Consider the following 16,920-nt stretch of genomic DNA (forward strand, 5'->3'; position numbering starts at 1 on the left):
ACAACACATGGTACATTCTGCTGAAGATCCTATTTAAATGAACTGTCTGTAGATACAGCTTTGCCAGTGTCTTCTGAGATCCACTTCACATGAGTTGTATACAACTACAATAGTAAAAGATGTAATGGTCCTTGTGTAGATGTAAAAAATTAGCATCTATAGAGAATCAGCCAACTGCTTGCGCTGGTTTTGTCTGGGATAGAGTCAATGTTCTTCTTAGTAGCTAGTATGGGGCTATGCTTTGGACTTGTGCTGGAAAGAGTGTTGATAATTCAGGGATGTTTTAATTATTGCTGAACAATATTTACACAGAGTGAAGGCCTTTTCTACTCCTCACACTGCCCCACCAGCAAGTAGGCTGAACATCCACAAAAAGTTGGCAAGGACACAAGCTGGGACAGATGATCCCAAGCGACCAAAGAGATATTCCATACCATATGACATTGTGCCCAGCAATAAAACAAGTGGAATGGTTGGCAAGGAGGCCATTGCTCGGGGGCTGACTGGGCATCAGTCAGTCAGTGGGGAGCAATTGTTTTCGTTTTTGTCACTTGACTTTCTTGAGTTTCACTTCACTCTGGTATTTTCTGTTTCATTCTAATTTATTACCATTATTTTATTTCATTATTTTTTTTTCATTACTTTACTGATTATTTTATTATCATTATTTCAATTATGAAACTGCTCTTATCTCAACTCATGATTGTTCTCATTTCTACTCTTCCACTTCTCTTCCCCCATCCTGCTGCAGAGGGGAGAGTGAAGAAGCAGCTGCATAGTGCTTAGTTACCAGCTGGGGTTAAACCACGACACTGCTATTTCAGACAGCTGTACTTTTTCCTTTTTTTCCTCAAAACCCACACAAGCAATCTGTATTAATTTTTGGCACAAACTTTGCTGCTGCTATTCATTTGCTGATTTTTTCACATATATATGAAACTTACCTTTTTTATCTATTTTCTAAGGATAATTTCTTTTGAAGTTTCTTTTAACATACAGAGTAGCCTGAATACACAGAAAAAAAAGTCTTCTCTGTCGTTCTTTTAAGTAGTACATTCTTAACATACTAGAATATTGAAAACTGAAAAACCTAGGAACACCTTTTAAATCGATAATTTCTAGTATTGTTCAAAGTTTCAACTTACTTGCTAACAAAATATGTTTCTTGTTTTACAGAAACTTTCACTAAAGGTTCAAAAAGGTTTCTAGCTGTCTAGAACTTAAGGCTGAAATAACACAAGAAAAAAAAAAGGTGAGAAACTGGAAATAAAAGGAAAACACTACAACATGTTTTCACACCTTTTCCAGCAACTCTTATCCTTGCCTTTCTGCACTGGTTGAAATTTCCTATTATAATATGCCTTAGAATACACATACAGTGTAGTACCCCTCAAAATGCTGCTCTACTTGTAGTCGAATTGTACCCTTATAAATTGAATTTCAACACCATTAGCAGATGTCCAGCCATTATGAAGCATCACGTATTACTTCACTCAAGCAATTTACTTCCACAAAAAACTTACATCTACTATGTTTCTGGCTGAGCAAAAGCAAAAGTGTGTTTCAAGCTTGAAAATATTCACAGATACAAGTGAAAAGAATACAGGTAAATGGAGAGGGAGGAGACACACTAGTGATATACAGCCATAATAGTAATGGCTCACCTGGGGATTTTGCTGAAGAATGAGCACTGGAGTAGTGTCCACCCTTCTTTACTGTACTCATATATTTGACACAAAGGAAAAAGACATTAAGGAAAGAAGTTATTAAACAGCTGTGAACATGCATGAAAGGAAGAAGAGTAAATAAAGGTAAGTAAAGACTACATGAGAAAAAATGGCAAGTAAATAGAATGATAAATACTAGACAGTTTGGATATTTTTTTTCAAATTAACCTGACCAAAGGGGTGTCCAAGTAGAAATAAGTAAGGGAATGACAGCACTGATTTCTAAATACTTTGCATAAAATTCACTGTTGATGGATATCCCATAAAATCTCACTACGGTCAACAGGATTGCATGAAATACAGATCAGTCGTGAGCCTTGCCCTTCATGCTACACATTTCTTTGTTGTTACCACAAACCTTCTTGGAGGTTTTTCAGTTAAATATTCAACTTTTTATGAACAAATTATTAATATTCCACTTTGAAAGAACTCAAAGGGATACAATTACGTCAAACAGCATAATTAGGCAAAACATATATTAATATTGAAATGAGAATATGGAGATGTTGCAATTTTGGATACACACATAGGAGTTTTTATTATCAGTAATTATGTATAGTTATGTTCAAAACAGAGCATGCATATTTACATATTCAATGGTTTTATTTCAGAGCTACTTCTCCAGGTCTGAGAAAAAAAATCAAGCTTTATTTTCCCTCAAGAAATTTTCCCTTCTATTAATTTGTGTAAAAGACTCAGTGATTTGCCAGCAGTTTGGCTGAACACCATATGTTCCAAAACACAATGTGAACCTTTCTTCGCAATTACAGGAAGCACAAGAACAAAACAGACATATTCTCTGTTAATGGGCAGTAACATTCCAGAACATCTCCTAAAATTGAAACAGCAAACTTCTCTATTTCTGACAGTATTTGGTTTGTATAGGAGAAACTGTCCAAATTCAAAACACTTAAGTGTATGCTCTAGTTCAGTGAACATGAATTTAACCACACAACCATCCTTTTAATTAACAGACTTCAAGAAAATCAAATGCCATGCTGAAAACACATCCCAAGTGTACAATTAGCACAAATTATTGCAGTGTTCATAAACTGAAATCTTTTGTGTCTGTTAATTAAAAAATAGAAACCACATTTCTTCTCAGGATTCAAAAATAAATGCAAATTTTATTATAAATTAGTATTAATTCTATGAGAAAGACTGAAGAAGAAAAAACAGGAAAAAAAAAAAAGAAAAAAAACAACAAATTTTTTCTCTTCAGGAAACAAACCATGGCACTTGTATTTCAGACATAGCCAACGGTTTTTTTCACCCCATTAAACAATTTCTAACTTTCATGTGTTTTATACATTCGGCTCTTTCCTAAAAGTAGTACCTGAGGCAGGTGATTTGCTTCGACGTGAAGGTCCTGGACTTTTGGACCCAGTATGTCTCATCCCAGATGACCGGGAATAAGAGGACTTCATAACACGGCATTCTGCAAAGCAACCAGATAGATATTTGACAGCATTTCAATGTACAGGCTTCCTCCAAACACTACCGTTGCTGTTTATTATCCAGAAAATGAACATCAGGAATTTCAAAACATGCTTGCCCAACTGAATGAAACAAATTTATAAGGGCATGTCAGAACTTTAACTTACATACTATACAGACTTGAGCTACCCAAACACTGTATGTAATACAACTTCTGCATGTAGTATTTCTTCATGTCTTGAAGCTGGATTATTACTGTAATTCAAGTTTGTACCTACACACTGCTGAAAGAGCAAAGAAGTCAGCTGATGCCAAAGTTCTGGTAATTCAGTAAATCCTACATGCTGATAACAGCAGCTTCCTATAGGGAAACTGCACAGAAAATTCCATTTGATTTATTTTTTTGCAAGAAACTGATATTGTGACCAATTTTTAAAGAGGTGAAAAATGTCTGTTGCTTCCAAAAGGCTGAGACAACAGATTACCACCATTTACCATCAGCTATATATCATTAAATAAAAGACAACCTGAAGGGGAAAGGAATCAATAGTCATACATTCATTGACATTTTGGAAACATTTTAATTCCTACAGTTAGCATCCACTGCAAATCACTCCCAATGGAATCATATAAATTTCTAAGTTTGTCCCTGTTATTCATCACTATGATGCCAATGCCATCATTATAATGCCACGTCACCAAAAGTAGATAGTAGAGCTGCATGCCCTGCCAGTCATGTTCCACTCTATACCTAACCTGCTTTTCCCCATTAAGACCTCCAGACTTATTAGAGGAAACAGAGGCCACTTAAGCTTGAAGAGAAGAAGGAAGGAAAAACCCTCCATCACTGGGTTGTCAGATAGGAAATGACACCAATTAGTCTGTGCATGGTGTGATGGGAAAGCAAATTTACAGCCATAAAATCTGCAGGGAAAATTATGATTCTGCCCAGACTGGCATCTGCAGTGTGAGTTAATACAGCCATGCTCTTCCATTCCTGCATAGGTAGGTTTAGTCTAAAATTATGTTTAAAAAGTACCCTTCTTGTCACCTCCACATTAGCTGAATCAACACAATCAGGCAGTTCTAGAAAAATAGTATACTGGCAATAACAACAGAATGAAAACCAGCTAAATCCTCCATCCATCAAAACATATGGACCAGTGGTTAGATATATATCAACACTTCTGGATGTAACTAAAGATTTGATAATGCAATTACAGCATTTGTAAAAATTAGAGAAGCAGCAAGTGCTTTTGCCTTTAGTTAACTGAGAGAAAAGCAAAAAAATCCCCCCCCAAAACAAACAACCCTTTTGTTCACAACATGAAGCTCTCTTCAAATAATCTGATTCTTGCCAGGTCAAGATTTCTTCATCACAGATAATTATTTTTTTTAGAAAAGAAAATCAGAGTGATTATACAAAGAACCAAGATAGACAGAAAAAACATGTCTAGTAGGTTCTGTAGCATTAGGACAAGTTAATGGTTTTAAACTAACAAAGGAGTAGATTCAGACTATATACAAGAGTTTTTTTTATGATAAGGGTGAAATGCTGGAACAGGTTGCCTAGAGAGGTTGTAGATACCCCATCCTAAGAAATGCTCAAGGCAAGGTTGGACAGGGTTCTGAGTAACAGGAGCTAGTTGAAGTTGTCCCAGCTTATTGCAGGGGGGGTTGCACCTTTAAAGGTCCCTTCCAAACCAGACTATTTTATGATTCTGTGAACACAAAGGAAAAAAACAAAACAGCACATATATTATTTGATATTCCAAGCCAATTCTAAAACTCCCTGGTGGAGGAAAGAGTTTTTTCCTTGAACTTCATAAAGTTTCTGTTTAACAGAAAAACAATTTTTATAAACAAGTTAAATTCATGATCTATCAATGGCAGACAGCATAGGCAAAAAGTCCCACTTTGTCTCACCTCCTTCCCCACCCAACACCCCCTATAATCTCACAATACAAACAGGTTCAACACTTGCAGACAAGACTGGAATGTGTGAATCATCCAGGAGAACCTGAAATGAGTGTGGTTACATATGTGATTTTTCAAAAATCTTATGAGGACAGCAATATGGGAATCATCTTATGGTTACAGATGTCAAAAGTGAATGTTTATAGCAGATTTTAGATCCATGACTGAACCTTTCAAAATTCAGTGCTGTTTTCCACATAATTTAAGAGACAGGGTCTGTTTTCCAAGAAAATAGATCAGAATTGTTAGTGAATTTTAACAGACTTACAGAATTCAGATGATAGTTTGAAAAAACTTTCTAATCCATAGGAAAATATATTCCCTTGTATATTTTCCTAGATCACATAACTCTTGAGGATTGAACAAGGTTAGGAAGAGTTCTCAATTAAGTTGACTATTTCAGTGGGTTTAGGACGTCTTACCGCTGTGATCCAATACGAAGTCATCCTGAGCATACCGGTATTTCTCAGGCCCACATGCAATGAAGACATCATCATCTCCAAAGAAGTCCTGCAAGCATGTCACCTTGACAGCAAAATATACAAATCAAAATAAACAAATGAAGTAATTTTGAGTACTAAATCTTCAGTTAGTCAGTGGCAGTCAATAAGTTTGTGTTTTCCTTTTCACAGTGATACCATAATGTTCTTTTTATTATAGAAACACTCTATTTCTCAAGTACTTGGGCTCTCCTAATAGTAAAGGAAACCTCAGGGTCAAAAGAATTAATTATGACTGCCCTTCACCTCCACAAGCCCCTTTTCATACATGTAACACCTACATTTTTGCCTGTAACTACACATGAATGCCGATGATTTTACAAGACCAGCGATAAACACCACTCAAATATCAAAGCTTCTTGTATTCTTACATTAATTACTTAGGGAAAAACTTGTTAAAATTATTGCATCTACAAGTTCATTCTTGTATAGGCCAAGGCATTTAATTTTCATGTTTTGATATCCTGTTAAACAAAAAATTATTCCCCCTTTTATTAAAAGGTATTTCATATTCAAGAAAAAAAAATAAAATACAGAGTCCATGCCCTTTGCAGCTCCGTCTGTTCTTAATTCTCCCAGGGATGATGTCACAATGCATTTCAGTAAGGATCAGAAAGGAAAATAATGTTTCACTCATACTTTAAAAATACAAACCCAAAGACCTTGGAACAAAACTTACTCCTCAAAAGCAAATAAAAAGTCAGCTTGTGAAGGAGCAAGAGTCTTTTTAAAAACAATTAAAACAAAAAATGTCACAAGAAATCCCAACAAACCCATTGTAACTCCCCTGAAAAAAAAAAAAAACTGGGGAGAAAAAAAGTGCTTTCATTTAGCAAGCTATTTTAAAAATGTAGACAGATTACAGTTTTACTGTATAATTGTTTCCCTATTCTTTTTAACACTGCACACCCAAATGAGATCTGGCAATAAAAGCTATGTAGAAGCTAAGAAACTTAGAACCATTTGGTAAAATGCAATTTAACCATGCAATTAAGAAGTAAAACAAAAAAATGCTTTTAAGGAAACTAGCTTTTTTCTTTCCCAGATACCCGTCAATGGCATTTGCATATTTTACCCACTGTGATAGTAGTAAACATTGGCAGAACTACAGGAAGGGGTCTCTACTGCCTGCAGTAATCTGAGAAACACTCAGAATATCAATGACCTTCGGCTTTCTGCAAGAACACCCACCCAGGGCATTCACCAGCAGCACAGTTGTCATGGCAGCTAACCCAGAAATAACAGCCGGTGCCCTTACAGCAAGATCCTCACTACAGTGCCACATGCAGTATCCAGCATTTGTGTCACTGTGTTACACAGCCAAAGGACTCCAGCCATCGCCAAAATTCTTTTATTGTTATCTTACCATTGCAACGACAATCTGCTTTCATTGATGAGACACACATTCAGCTGTACTTGAAAGCACTGCTTCTAGTTAACCAAAGAGCAGCAATAGCTGGATTCAAGTAGCTGTACAAATTTAAGCAAAACTAATAGATTATTACCCTACTTAGTAACTTTCTCTACTAATAAGAGGACTCATTATCATTTCCATAGATTTTAGTAATCTAGGAACCAACCCAAACCCACCACTGCAGGAAAACTTGTGAGAAAGCTTTTAGAATACTCATCCCAGTAGCACTGCTGGATACAGGCAGAAATGTTCTGAGAGGCATAAGCTCACACCCACAGCTGCCAAAACAAGGCGCTGTTTCCACAGGCTGTCTATCCATTGCTACTCCACTCATGCACCCAATGCCCTTGCAGTGCTGTTTCAAGCAGATTAGAACTAAATGCTGTGGTTTAGCAGAGCCTAAAATTAATCTTCTGGTTTGATTCATAGCCTTACCCCTTAGCCCCTCCTGAGCTGAGAGTAAGAGAGGTGAGAATGACAGGTCTTATGGCAGAATGGAAAATACACTGGGATATAACTACATGCAGCATTATCTTTTTGTTGTTTGCAAAGCAGTTCTACAAAGGAAGAGGAAGATCTGTGCACAGAAGATGATAGGAGAAATGCACGTTAAAATCTTTGGTAAATGGCTATTGGGGACAGGAATAAAAAGCTTTAAGCTATTAATTTCAATAGGTACTCCCCCACATGTTCATGTATATTCAGTTTCCCCAGGCAAGAACACACAAGAGTAACCACAAGCATCAATGATCAGCAAAACTGCTGGAAGGTGAAGCAACAGCATCTCCATCTTAGAGCTCAGGTTAATGCCAGCTTCTCAGCCTGCTTGCACACTGTTTACCTGACCTGTGTGACTTCCACCTGTCAGTCATACACCAAAACACACTTTAGCTTACTGTAAAAGATACTAAACTATACTTACAACTGGAAGCTAGATAAATGCAAGTATAAAAGATTTACATAGATGCTCACTATATTCCAGTAGTGAATACTGGAGGTCCTTCTCCCTACAGATAGTATGTACTGGCTAAATATAGAAGAAAAAAAAAATGTTGAAAAAGCATATTCAACAAGGACTAAAGATCTGCTAGAACTCACCGATCCCAAATAACCATACATTATGAGGCAATGGAAGTAGTTTTAAAACCAGTTCATAGAAATCTTCTGGTTTTCCTAAATGTATAATCTAATGGTTATTTTTCTAGGCCTTTATCATAATTAAGCCAAAAGAGCAGCTCCCATGGTGCAAACATATGCTAAAATAAACAGACTTCATTTCCTACAGAGTTTAAATTAATGTATATGCTGCAGTTAATGATAGCTGTGTCCAAAAAGTCGCTCAGGGAAAGCTGAAATGAATAAACCATTTGCATGGGATTTTGTATACAGGTTCACTGAGGTCTAACTTGCGAATCACGTAATTCCTCCCCAAAGAACGTCAATGGAAACAAAATTTTTTTTGTCAAACTTGCATACGGCAAATTCTGCTTCTCTTTCTACTAGGCCTCCATACACTGTCTTACCCATTCTTTGTTTTGCTGCACTTGGTGCTAAAAGAACTGTTCAGTCCTTCAAAATATTTCCTAAAGTGTATTTCAAAGGAAGATGTTATTAGCAAAACCACATATAAGTGTACCATAGCACAAATAGTCAAATATGCAATATTCAGCTAGTGACTCTCTTGCTAGTCTTGATGTCGTGAGCTTCTGTGCATGAAGATGAAAATCTTAAACACCCTGAAGAGTGTTAAGCACCAAAATGTGGTTCTTTCTAAAATTCCAGTCATTAGGTCATTTTTGAGATTCAGATCCGGCCACTTCCATGCTTTTCATCGGTGGCCTTGCAGTAAAGCTCAATTAGAACCTCTCTCTCCTGTCCATGGCTTTTATTAACACAGATTATGCTCTTTTAAAAGAGCAAGAAAAACATGATTTGTTCGCCCACACGAAAAAAAGAAAAATCTCTTTTAAATCTGATTTTTTTTTTTTAAATGGAGGGCACATAGATGGCAGCACAAGGAAGTTTAGGATTTATCATTATAGCCAACTCTACAAAAGTTTACACCAAAGGAGTTTCACACTTCCTTGATTTTTTTCTTTTCCCCCAAATAGCAAAGTGAAACTATTTTGAAAAACTGCCTATGGAACGCTTTAGATAACTGTTATCTTTTAAACTCTGGATGCTTCAATTAACATGTTTAAATTGTGTTTAACCTTATTTATTTCAAAAAACAACACTCTACCTTGACTTCAGCAGAGCATTTGACACAGTCTCCCACAGCAACCTCACAGCTAAATTGAGGAAGTGTGGTCTGGATGATTGGGTAGTGAGGTGGACTGTGAACTGGCTGAAGGAGAGAAGCCAGAGAGTTGTAGTCTATGGGGCGGAGTCTACTTGGAGGCCTGTATCTAGTGGAGTGCCTCAAGGGTCGGTACTGGGACCAGTATTATTTAATATATTCATCAATGATTTAGATGAGGGAATTGAGTGTACTATCAGCAAGTTTGCTGATGACACTAAGCTGGGAGGAGTGGCTGACACGCCAGAAGGCTGTGCTGCCATCCAGCAAGACCTGGACAGGCTGGAGAGTTGGGCAGGGAATAACTTGATGAAATATAACAAGGGAAAGTGTAGAGTCCTGCATCTGGGCAGGAACAACCGCAGGTTCCAGTATAGGTTGGGGAACGACCTGTTAGAGAGCAGTGTAGGGGAGAGGGACCTGGGGGTCCTAGTGGACGACAGGGTGACCATGAGCCGACACTGTGCCCTGGGGGGCAATGGCATCCTGGGGTGTATTAGAAGGGGGGTGGTTAGTAGGTCGAGAGAGGTCCTCCTTCCCCTCTACTCTGCCCTGGTGAGACCTCATCTGGAATATTGTGTCCAGTTCTGGGCCCCTCAGTTTAAGAAGGACAGGGACCTGCTGGAGAGAGTCCAGCGCAGGGCAACTAAGATGATTAAGGGAGTGGAGCATCTCCCTTATGAGGAAAGACTGAGGGAGCTGGGTCTCTATAGTTTGGAGGAGATTGAGGGGTGACCTTATTAGTGTATATAAATATATAAAGGGGGAGTGTCACGAGGATGGAGCCAGGCTCTTCTCAGTGGCAAACAATGATAGGACAAGGGGCAATGGGTACAAACTGGAACACACGAGGTTCCACTTAAACTTGAGAAGAAACTTCTTCTCAGTGAGGGTGACAGAACACTGGAACAGGCTGCCCAGGGAGGGTGTGGAGTCTCCTTCTCTGGAGACATTCAAAACCCGCCTGGACACATTGCTGTGTAAACTTATCTAGGTGTTCCTGCTCTGGCAGGGGGATTGGACTAGATGATCCTTTGAGGTCCCTTCCAATCTCTAGCATACTGTGATACTGTGATACTCCTTTCTAGTCAAACATTGCCTACGTTCTGATGGTAACTCCACTGCCTGACTTTATTTAGAACAAAAACAGACTTACTGGTGCTCCTCTCACCAGAGACAACTTGGACTGCTATCACGCTGTCTTCTTGCACTGTTTTTATTCAAAATCTGTCACTATATGCAGCAAAGCAGTGCATATTTAGATAGAATTGGATTGGACATGTTCTTAGTCCTTTAAAAAATACATGTAATGGCTTAGAATTACAAGCAGGAATACAAGGGAATGAGGAAAAGCAAAAATGTTATGTAAGATGTCTCAGAATAAATACAACTGACATCAATATTACATTTTCTTTGCTAGTAGGGTCACCCACAGTTTATTGTGTGTCTGCTTCAACAGAATCTGTTCACTTGCTTTCTCACTATAGTTTTCTGAGACAATGTGCAAATGACTCTGGGCATCACTGCTTCCTCATGGGCTCAGAACTGCTGTGCTCACCATTAGACTAAGGATCAGAAGACAACCTAATTCAAGCGGCAGCACCAGGAGAATTAAACTGTAATTGGCTTCAACTGCAACAAAGCTATGCAAGTGTGCAAGAGGCTCAATGATCCAGTGATTCCAAACTGCAATTGCTTGTTACCTAAAAGGCACATTCTTTTCTTATAAAACTCCTCCCTGCAACTGAGGAATCCTTGGGACACTGAATGGATGAAGCTTTTTAAAAGACTTCTTGACAGAAGTACATACTACTAAATATGCATGTTACAGAAGTAGCATGACTAAGGGGAGTTTGCAAGACCATTAACAGCAAAAGCACTTCAAAATCACACAGCTGAAAGCACAAAAACGTGATTTACAAGTGGGTGGGTGGGGAGGTACAAACTCACAGGAATGGGTAAAATTGCAAGTCAAAATGTGAAAATGGGGTGTTGAAAGGGAGAGAAACACACCTATTTGAAAAAGCAACTGCCTGATTTGCTGCTGTCGACTAGTGCAGTGTTTTAGTGTAACATACTCCTATTAATAGGTTTATATTTTAAATAGTCTAATAGTTATAATCACAAAAGTTTGCTTGTTCCAAGGAAATACTTCAGTCAGATCAAGCTACTGGACTAGAATATACAAACTGTAATCCATACAGAAATCTCTCTCCCATTACCATCACACAGGTCTTAGAAATGTAACCCTACTCCCACCTCTGAAGCTAACAAGAAGACTCATTCCCAACAGAATAACCATGAATAATGATCAATCTTTTGTACACAGAATTAAACATGGATTTAATAATCGTTCTTTCTGATGAAGTTGCAATTTAAAATATTGAATTATATGAACAACTCTTATCCACAGCATATTTGTCCTCTGACCTCCAGAGTGAAAAAAATATTAAAAAGAATTTGAGACACTGACACTATGGAGGTTTTATAAACATCTGCAAAATTACTAAACAATTCAGTTCCTCTCTAATCTTTAGCACTAAAAAGATTTCTGTAACCACTTATCAAAACTCTCCACCCAGAAGCTCACTGGATAAACTGTGTTTATTCCAGCTGTACAAATACACTTCATTCCAAACGTAGAAATAAGAGCTGTAAAGAAAAATAGTTTGGCTTAATTTAGTATGGCTGATTCAATTTAAGTAAGCAGCAACAGCACTGTTAGCTCAAGTCTGAAGAGCCACACCCTGTGTCTAAGGAAAGCTTCTGGAGATTAGAAATTCTTGACATCAGCCGAAAATGGAACTAAAACATCAAAACTGGAAAAGATATGCAAGATTATTTGTATTTAACAGCAGAAGAAATATTTGTATCTACTGACTTCAATAGAACAGGATATGGTGTAAGTATTTTAAAAAGGAAGCACATAACATAAGAGGCAAAAGGAAAACTAGGAGAACTGGCATGCACAGTTAACAGCTGGATTTCTGAATGTTTTCAGCTCATCAGTAGTGACAGGCGCTCAAGGTTGAAATTATTACAGAAATGTGGTGGGTTTTTTTTCCAGGAATCGTTGGGGGGGGGCGGAAGTGAATAATCTGCTAAATGTCAGCATGACAAATCTAGATACAGCCTCCCTGTTACTGCCTTCAGTATGAGGGGTCTCCACATTTCTGCTGGGAAATAATCCTCCTTTTTTACTGGGACAGATTACAGCTATGCCATCTGACAGTTTTGCCCTTTGCCCCTTAAATCAACCTTTATTTCTGAGTAAGCAAAAGTCAAATATTTGTTTCTTTTGCCAGTCAGGTCATACTTCTTATCATCATTTTTGTTTCCCCTTTTAAAACAAAGTTAACCCCTCACTGCCATACAAACAGTATCATTAACATTCTTGCAGTGTTTTTGAAGCTGTCAGGTTCACAGTTCAAGGGTTTATGCACACCCTAAAGTGCAAACACTAGGAAAGCACTCCTCTAGAAACAGGTCAGTTTTCTGTTTTCTGTTTCAGCTGCATCACCAACAAGGGCAGACTTAACTTCCAAAGAGGAGTTTCCTCTGGGCAGTTTCAGGAACTTGAAAAGGAAGGTGAAAAGGGCATTCCCACCCTCTCCTACTGAGTACTGTGATTTTAACAGATTTTCTTACCTTGGAACATCCCTTGGTCTCTGATAGAAGAACTTGACCAAGGGAAAGGGGGGGGGGGGTATAACCAATATTCCTAATCACTTACTAAACCATCAATATCCTACCTGACTGAAACCAAGACCAGCACAAAAGAGGTTTAGTGTTAGCTTAAGGCAGCTATCTGCCTGGCTATACTGAGTCACATTTCCTGACATGCCCTCAGTAAACAGTGAGAGAACAGCCAGTTGTATAGCTAGAATATACCCAGGAAGGAGAAATACAGAGAAAAGTCAAACCGGTGAGCCTCTGACATGCCCTTCAAAAAAAAACCACCACCCCCCACCCCCCCCCCAAAAAAAACCCTACAAAAAAAACAAACCCCAAACAAAAAAACACTAACAGAATGAGCCACCCCCCCCCCAAAAAAAAAAAAAAAAAAAAACAACCAGCAACCCACCCACCTTTAATTGGCCAGTATTCTTTTTTGTTAATTAACAATCTATTCATTTGGTAGAACTGACAAAGTGTTGACGGCAACTATGCGAAGTGATTTGGAAGCAAGCAAAAAAGAAACTGTCCAAGATCCAAGCAAGTATGGAAGCCCACAGTGTGCACAAGAATAGCAACAAGAAACACTACTACATCAGATATGTAGTAAACCTGAAAAATCAGGTCAAGTGTTAAGATTCCTGCTGCTATAAAAAAAGCAGCACTAGACAACTGGAAAAATTTGTATTCCTCACAAGCTCATGCTCTCTGTGACAACTCTACTACAGAATCTCTCTGGGAATTCCCAAATTCAACAAAATTATACACCAAAAGGAATGGAAGCAAGTTACTAACCTCTGATATAATGTTTGACAGAACTTGAATGCTACTAACATGGGGCACATCTGCCCAAAACAGCCATAGAGTAGGTTGAAGAGTCCTAAAGCTTGAGGATATATAAGCTTGATAGGCTCTATACACCTTTCCTACTAGCTGTAGCTATAAGGACTATGTGGTGCATCATAATTATTTTCCAAACAGCCAACCTCAGTAAGATCATTAGTAGATGAGAAGGAAAGGGGGGGATGTGGGGGGCTGAATTCTTTTGTTCACTAAAAATAATTGGAATTAGGTCAAATACCTCTTAATTTCTGCAACTAAAACATGAAATACAGTAACAGAGATCAGATCATGCAGAAAGAACGCAAAAGTATTAACTGGGTTACAAAATATGAAAAATAATTACCTCATCTTCTGTTATATGACTGTGCATCTTGACCAGCTTGGGTTTTTGTTTGCAATAATAAACTGGTTTCTAGGTCAGAACTTCCACAAAACATTGTCTGATTTAACATTTGAGGTTTGGCATCTGTCAGCCTTTCATCTTCTCCTTCAAGTTTATTAAATTCAGTAAACAGTGAGAGAAAAACTAAATTTTCTGATTTAAAAAATTTGTAAATGTGGAATTTGCCTGCATTGGATAAAGGCAGCTTGTTAACCTATTCAGGAAAACAGAAAAAAGAAAAAATAATGTTGGAATAAAGACCATAATGAAAATAATTCTTCTAGGCCAGCTTCCTAAATAACTATTTAATCAACGGCTGTATCACATTATTACAGTCATCATTAGAAAATGAACTTCCTTTCACTGATACCCTGTGATGAGGAACAGCAGAGAGAAAGAAGACAAACCCTTTTGTCCCACAGGGATTCTAAAGAGTAAGAAAAAAACCCCAGAAATGTTAAATCTTTGCCTGCTGCTTTGTAAATAGGAAAAGTCTGGCTGTAAGCCCAGGAAACGCCTAATACAGTATGACAATGCAGAAACACTGCATAAACAGACTGCTCAGGCCGCCATAACTCATATAGCCATACAGCTATTGGGAACAGATGACAGAATAGAGTACATATCACATTTTGGTTTTATTTCAATTTTAAACAGATTTTTGCATAAACCTTATACCATCTCAAAGTTTAATTCAGAAAATGAACACACATGGAAATGGAAGACTGCATTTGGATGCAATTCAAATAGATCATCCTCGCTGCACTTGAAATGACAGTAAGAAAAATAACCTGTACAAATATGCACAAGTTAAAGTGAGTTCCTACAGATATTTATTTCTTAAAGCCTTCCAGTATTGTAGAACTTTCTGTCAAGGTTCCAAAGGGCAAAAATGATCTCTTTCTGCAAAAGAATATCTCCAATATGGCACTGATTACATGCAGCTATTTAGATATCGCAGTTGGAAAGGACTAAAATTCTGGAATTTGTGAAACTTTTTGAATCACACTGTACAACTCATCTGTTTATCTCTGTAACACAGAACACCCCAGAACACTCCTTGCCACAGTATTATCCATTACTTCAACGAGAGTCACCATTTCAGTGCATTAAACAGTGAAATTTAACATCATGCTTCTCAATTTCAAGTTACACAAAGAAAGAGCAGCCTTACTAAACATGGAATAAGTGGAAATTGGAAACAGATAATTAACAAATGCAGCTTATCTGACTATAATCCAGTTTGTCTGAAAAGAAACCCACAGTATTTTCAGTTACAGGACAAAGATTATATATTTGCCCATAGGTGCATTAATCGCAGCAGATCAAAAGTCAGTGTAACAGATTCTTTCCTTAAGTGGCATAACTGGGAAGCAGAACACAGAACCAAAAATAGCACCTGACTTCTCACAGCTAACCTGCATCTTACCAGAGAGTAGTTAGTCTAAAAATAAAAGCTAAAGGCATTATGAAAGAACATTAAAAGAAAAAGTGTACATATAAGGACAGACAGCTAGCTCAGCTAATCCAGTGAAATGTTATGGATTTAATGACACCCTGTTTCACAACACAAACGCAGTCAAAATAAAAATCACGCCATTTTTCCCTACAAAATTACCCCTTTTGCACTATTACAGAAACAAGTGCTTTCAGCCAACCACCCTACTTGAAAAACATGGTATACAAATACTATGGAGAACTTAAAAAAATGAAGTCATATATTTCCCTGATTCTTTAGATGAGTTGCTATGGCATTCATAGAGAATCTACTGCAGTCCAAGGTTTCCACTGTTCATGGGCAGACACTGTTTCCTGGAGAGGATACAGAAATAGCAGTTTCTTAAATAAGAACTATTTTTTCATAGAAAAATAAGAAATTCAAATTGAGTGTTTGTGGCCAGAGCAGAAAGAATAAAAGTAGAAATCTGGAAAAGTCTTTTGATGAAGAGTACAAATAATTTTTCATGAATCTTTAAGCTTTTATTTAGCGTAAACATTTCTACTGTTATATTCTGGAACAGGTTGCCCAGAGACATTGTGGGTGCTCCATTCCTGGAAATGATTCAAGGTAAGTTTAATGGTTCTCTGAGCAACCTGATCTAGCTGAAGATGTCCCTGCACACTGCAGTGGAGTTGGAGTAGATGACCTTTAAAGGTCCCTTCCAACCCAAACCATGCAATGATTCCATAGTTTTCCTATGGCTTAAATTGTTCATGTAGCTGCTGCTAAAGTCAAGTTTCTGTTTTGTTCAAATTCTAAATTTCAATAAATTAAAAAAATAAAAATAAGTAACTCTAAGATTCAAAACATCAGTCAAAATGCATGAATCACTGCAATTTTATGTTGTTACAGTGACAAATTTAAATTCTATTGTTTTCTGAGTTCATATGTTAGGGCTTCAATCTTGTATACATTCAAAGCTATTCCTTACAGCACTGAAACAGGAGGGGAAAAAAGTTTAGGCAAGCTATAAATTCAGGTGTCTCGGTTCTGTCTTCTTCATATATACCACTTTGCATAAAAGAAGTCTTGCTAAGTTCCACCGAGCTTCTTACAGACTAGAAGTATGCTTTTCACATGTATTTTAAGGTTTGGACATTTAATATGTTAACTCTTAAGTTACTTCATTTAATCAGCATTGTATCTGCTTCAGTACAATAACTAC

At 37.5% G+C, this 16,920-nt stretch overlaps 1 protein-coding gene across 5 annotated transcripts in view; it reads right to left on the minus strand.

Moving 5' to 3' along the window:
* DCLK2 (doublecortin like kinase 2) overlaps positions 1-16,920 on the minus strand; it is a 90,460-nt gene that overhangs the window by 39,261 nt on the left and 34,279 nt on the right. For 3 of the 5 annotated variants that reach the window (XR_009725072.1, XM_061350999.1, XM_061351001.1), the window contains exons 3-5: positions 5,564-5,666; positions 3,064-3,165; positions 1,665-1,715 (exon numbers count right to left, since the gene is read on the minus strand). Coding sequence is in view for 3 of the 5 variants with exons in the window: in XM_061350999.1 (XP_061206983.1) it covers positions 1,665-1,715; positions 3,064-3,165; positions 5,564-5,666 (256 nt within the window). In the remaining 2 variants the exon portion in view is untranslated. The remainder of the gene's footprint in view (positions 1-1,664; positions 1,716-3,063; positions 3,166-5,563; positions 5,667-16,920) is intronic. The other 2 variants (XR_009725073.1, XM_061351000.1) reach the window with 1 other exon arrangement.

The sequence above is a fragment of the Neopsephotus bourkii genome, unplaced genomic scaffold (assembly GCF_033783945.1).
Source record: "Neopsephotus bourkii isolate Nb327-2 ecotype Australia unplaced genomic scaffold, CSIRO-AGI_Nbou_v1 NB_547, whole genome shotgun sequence".
In the NCBI taxonomy this organism is placed as follows: Eukaryota; Metazoa; Chordata; class Aves; order Psittaciformes; family Psittacidae; genus Neopsephotus; species Neopsephotus bourkii.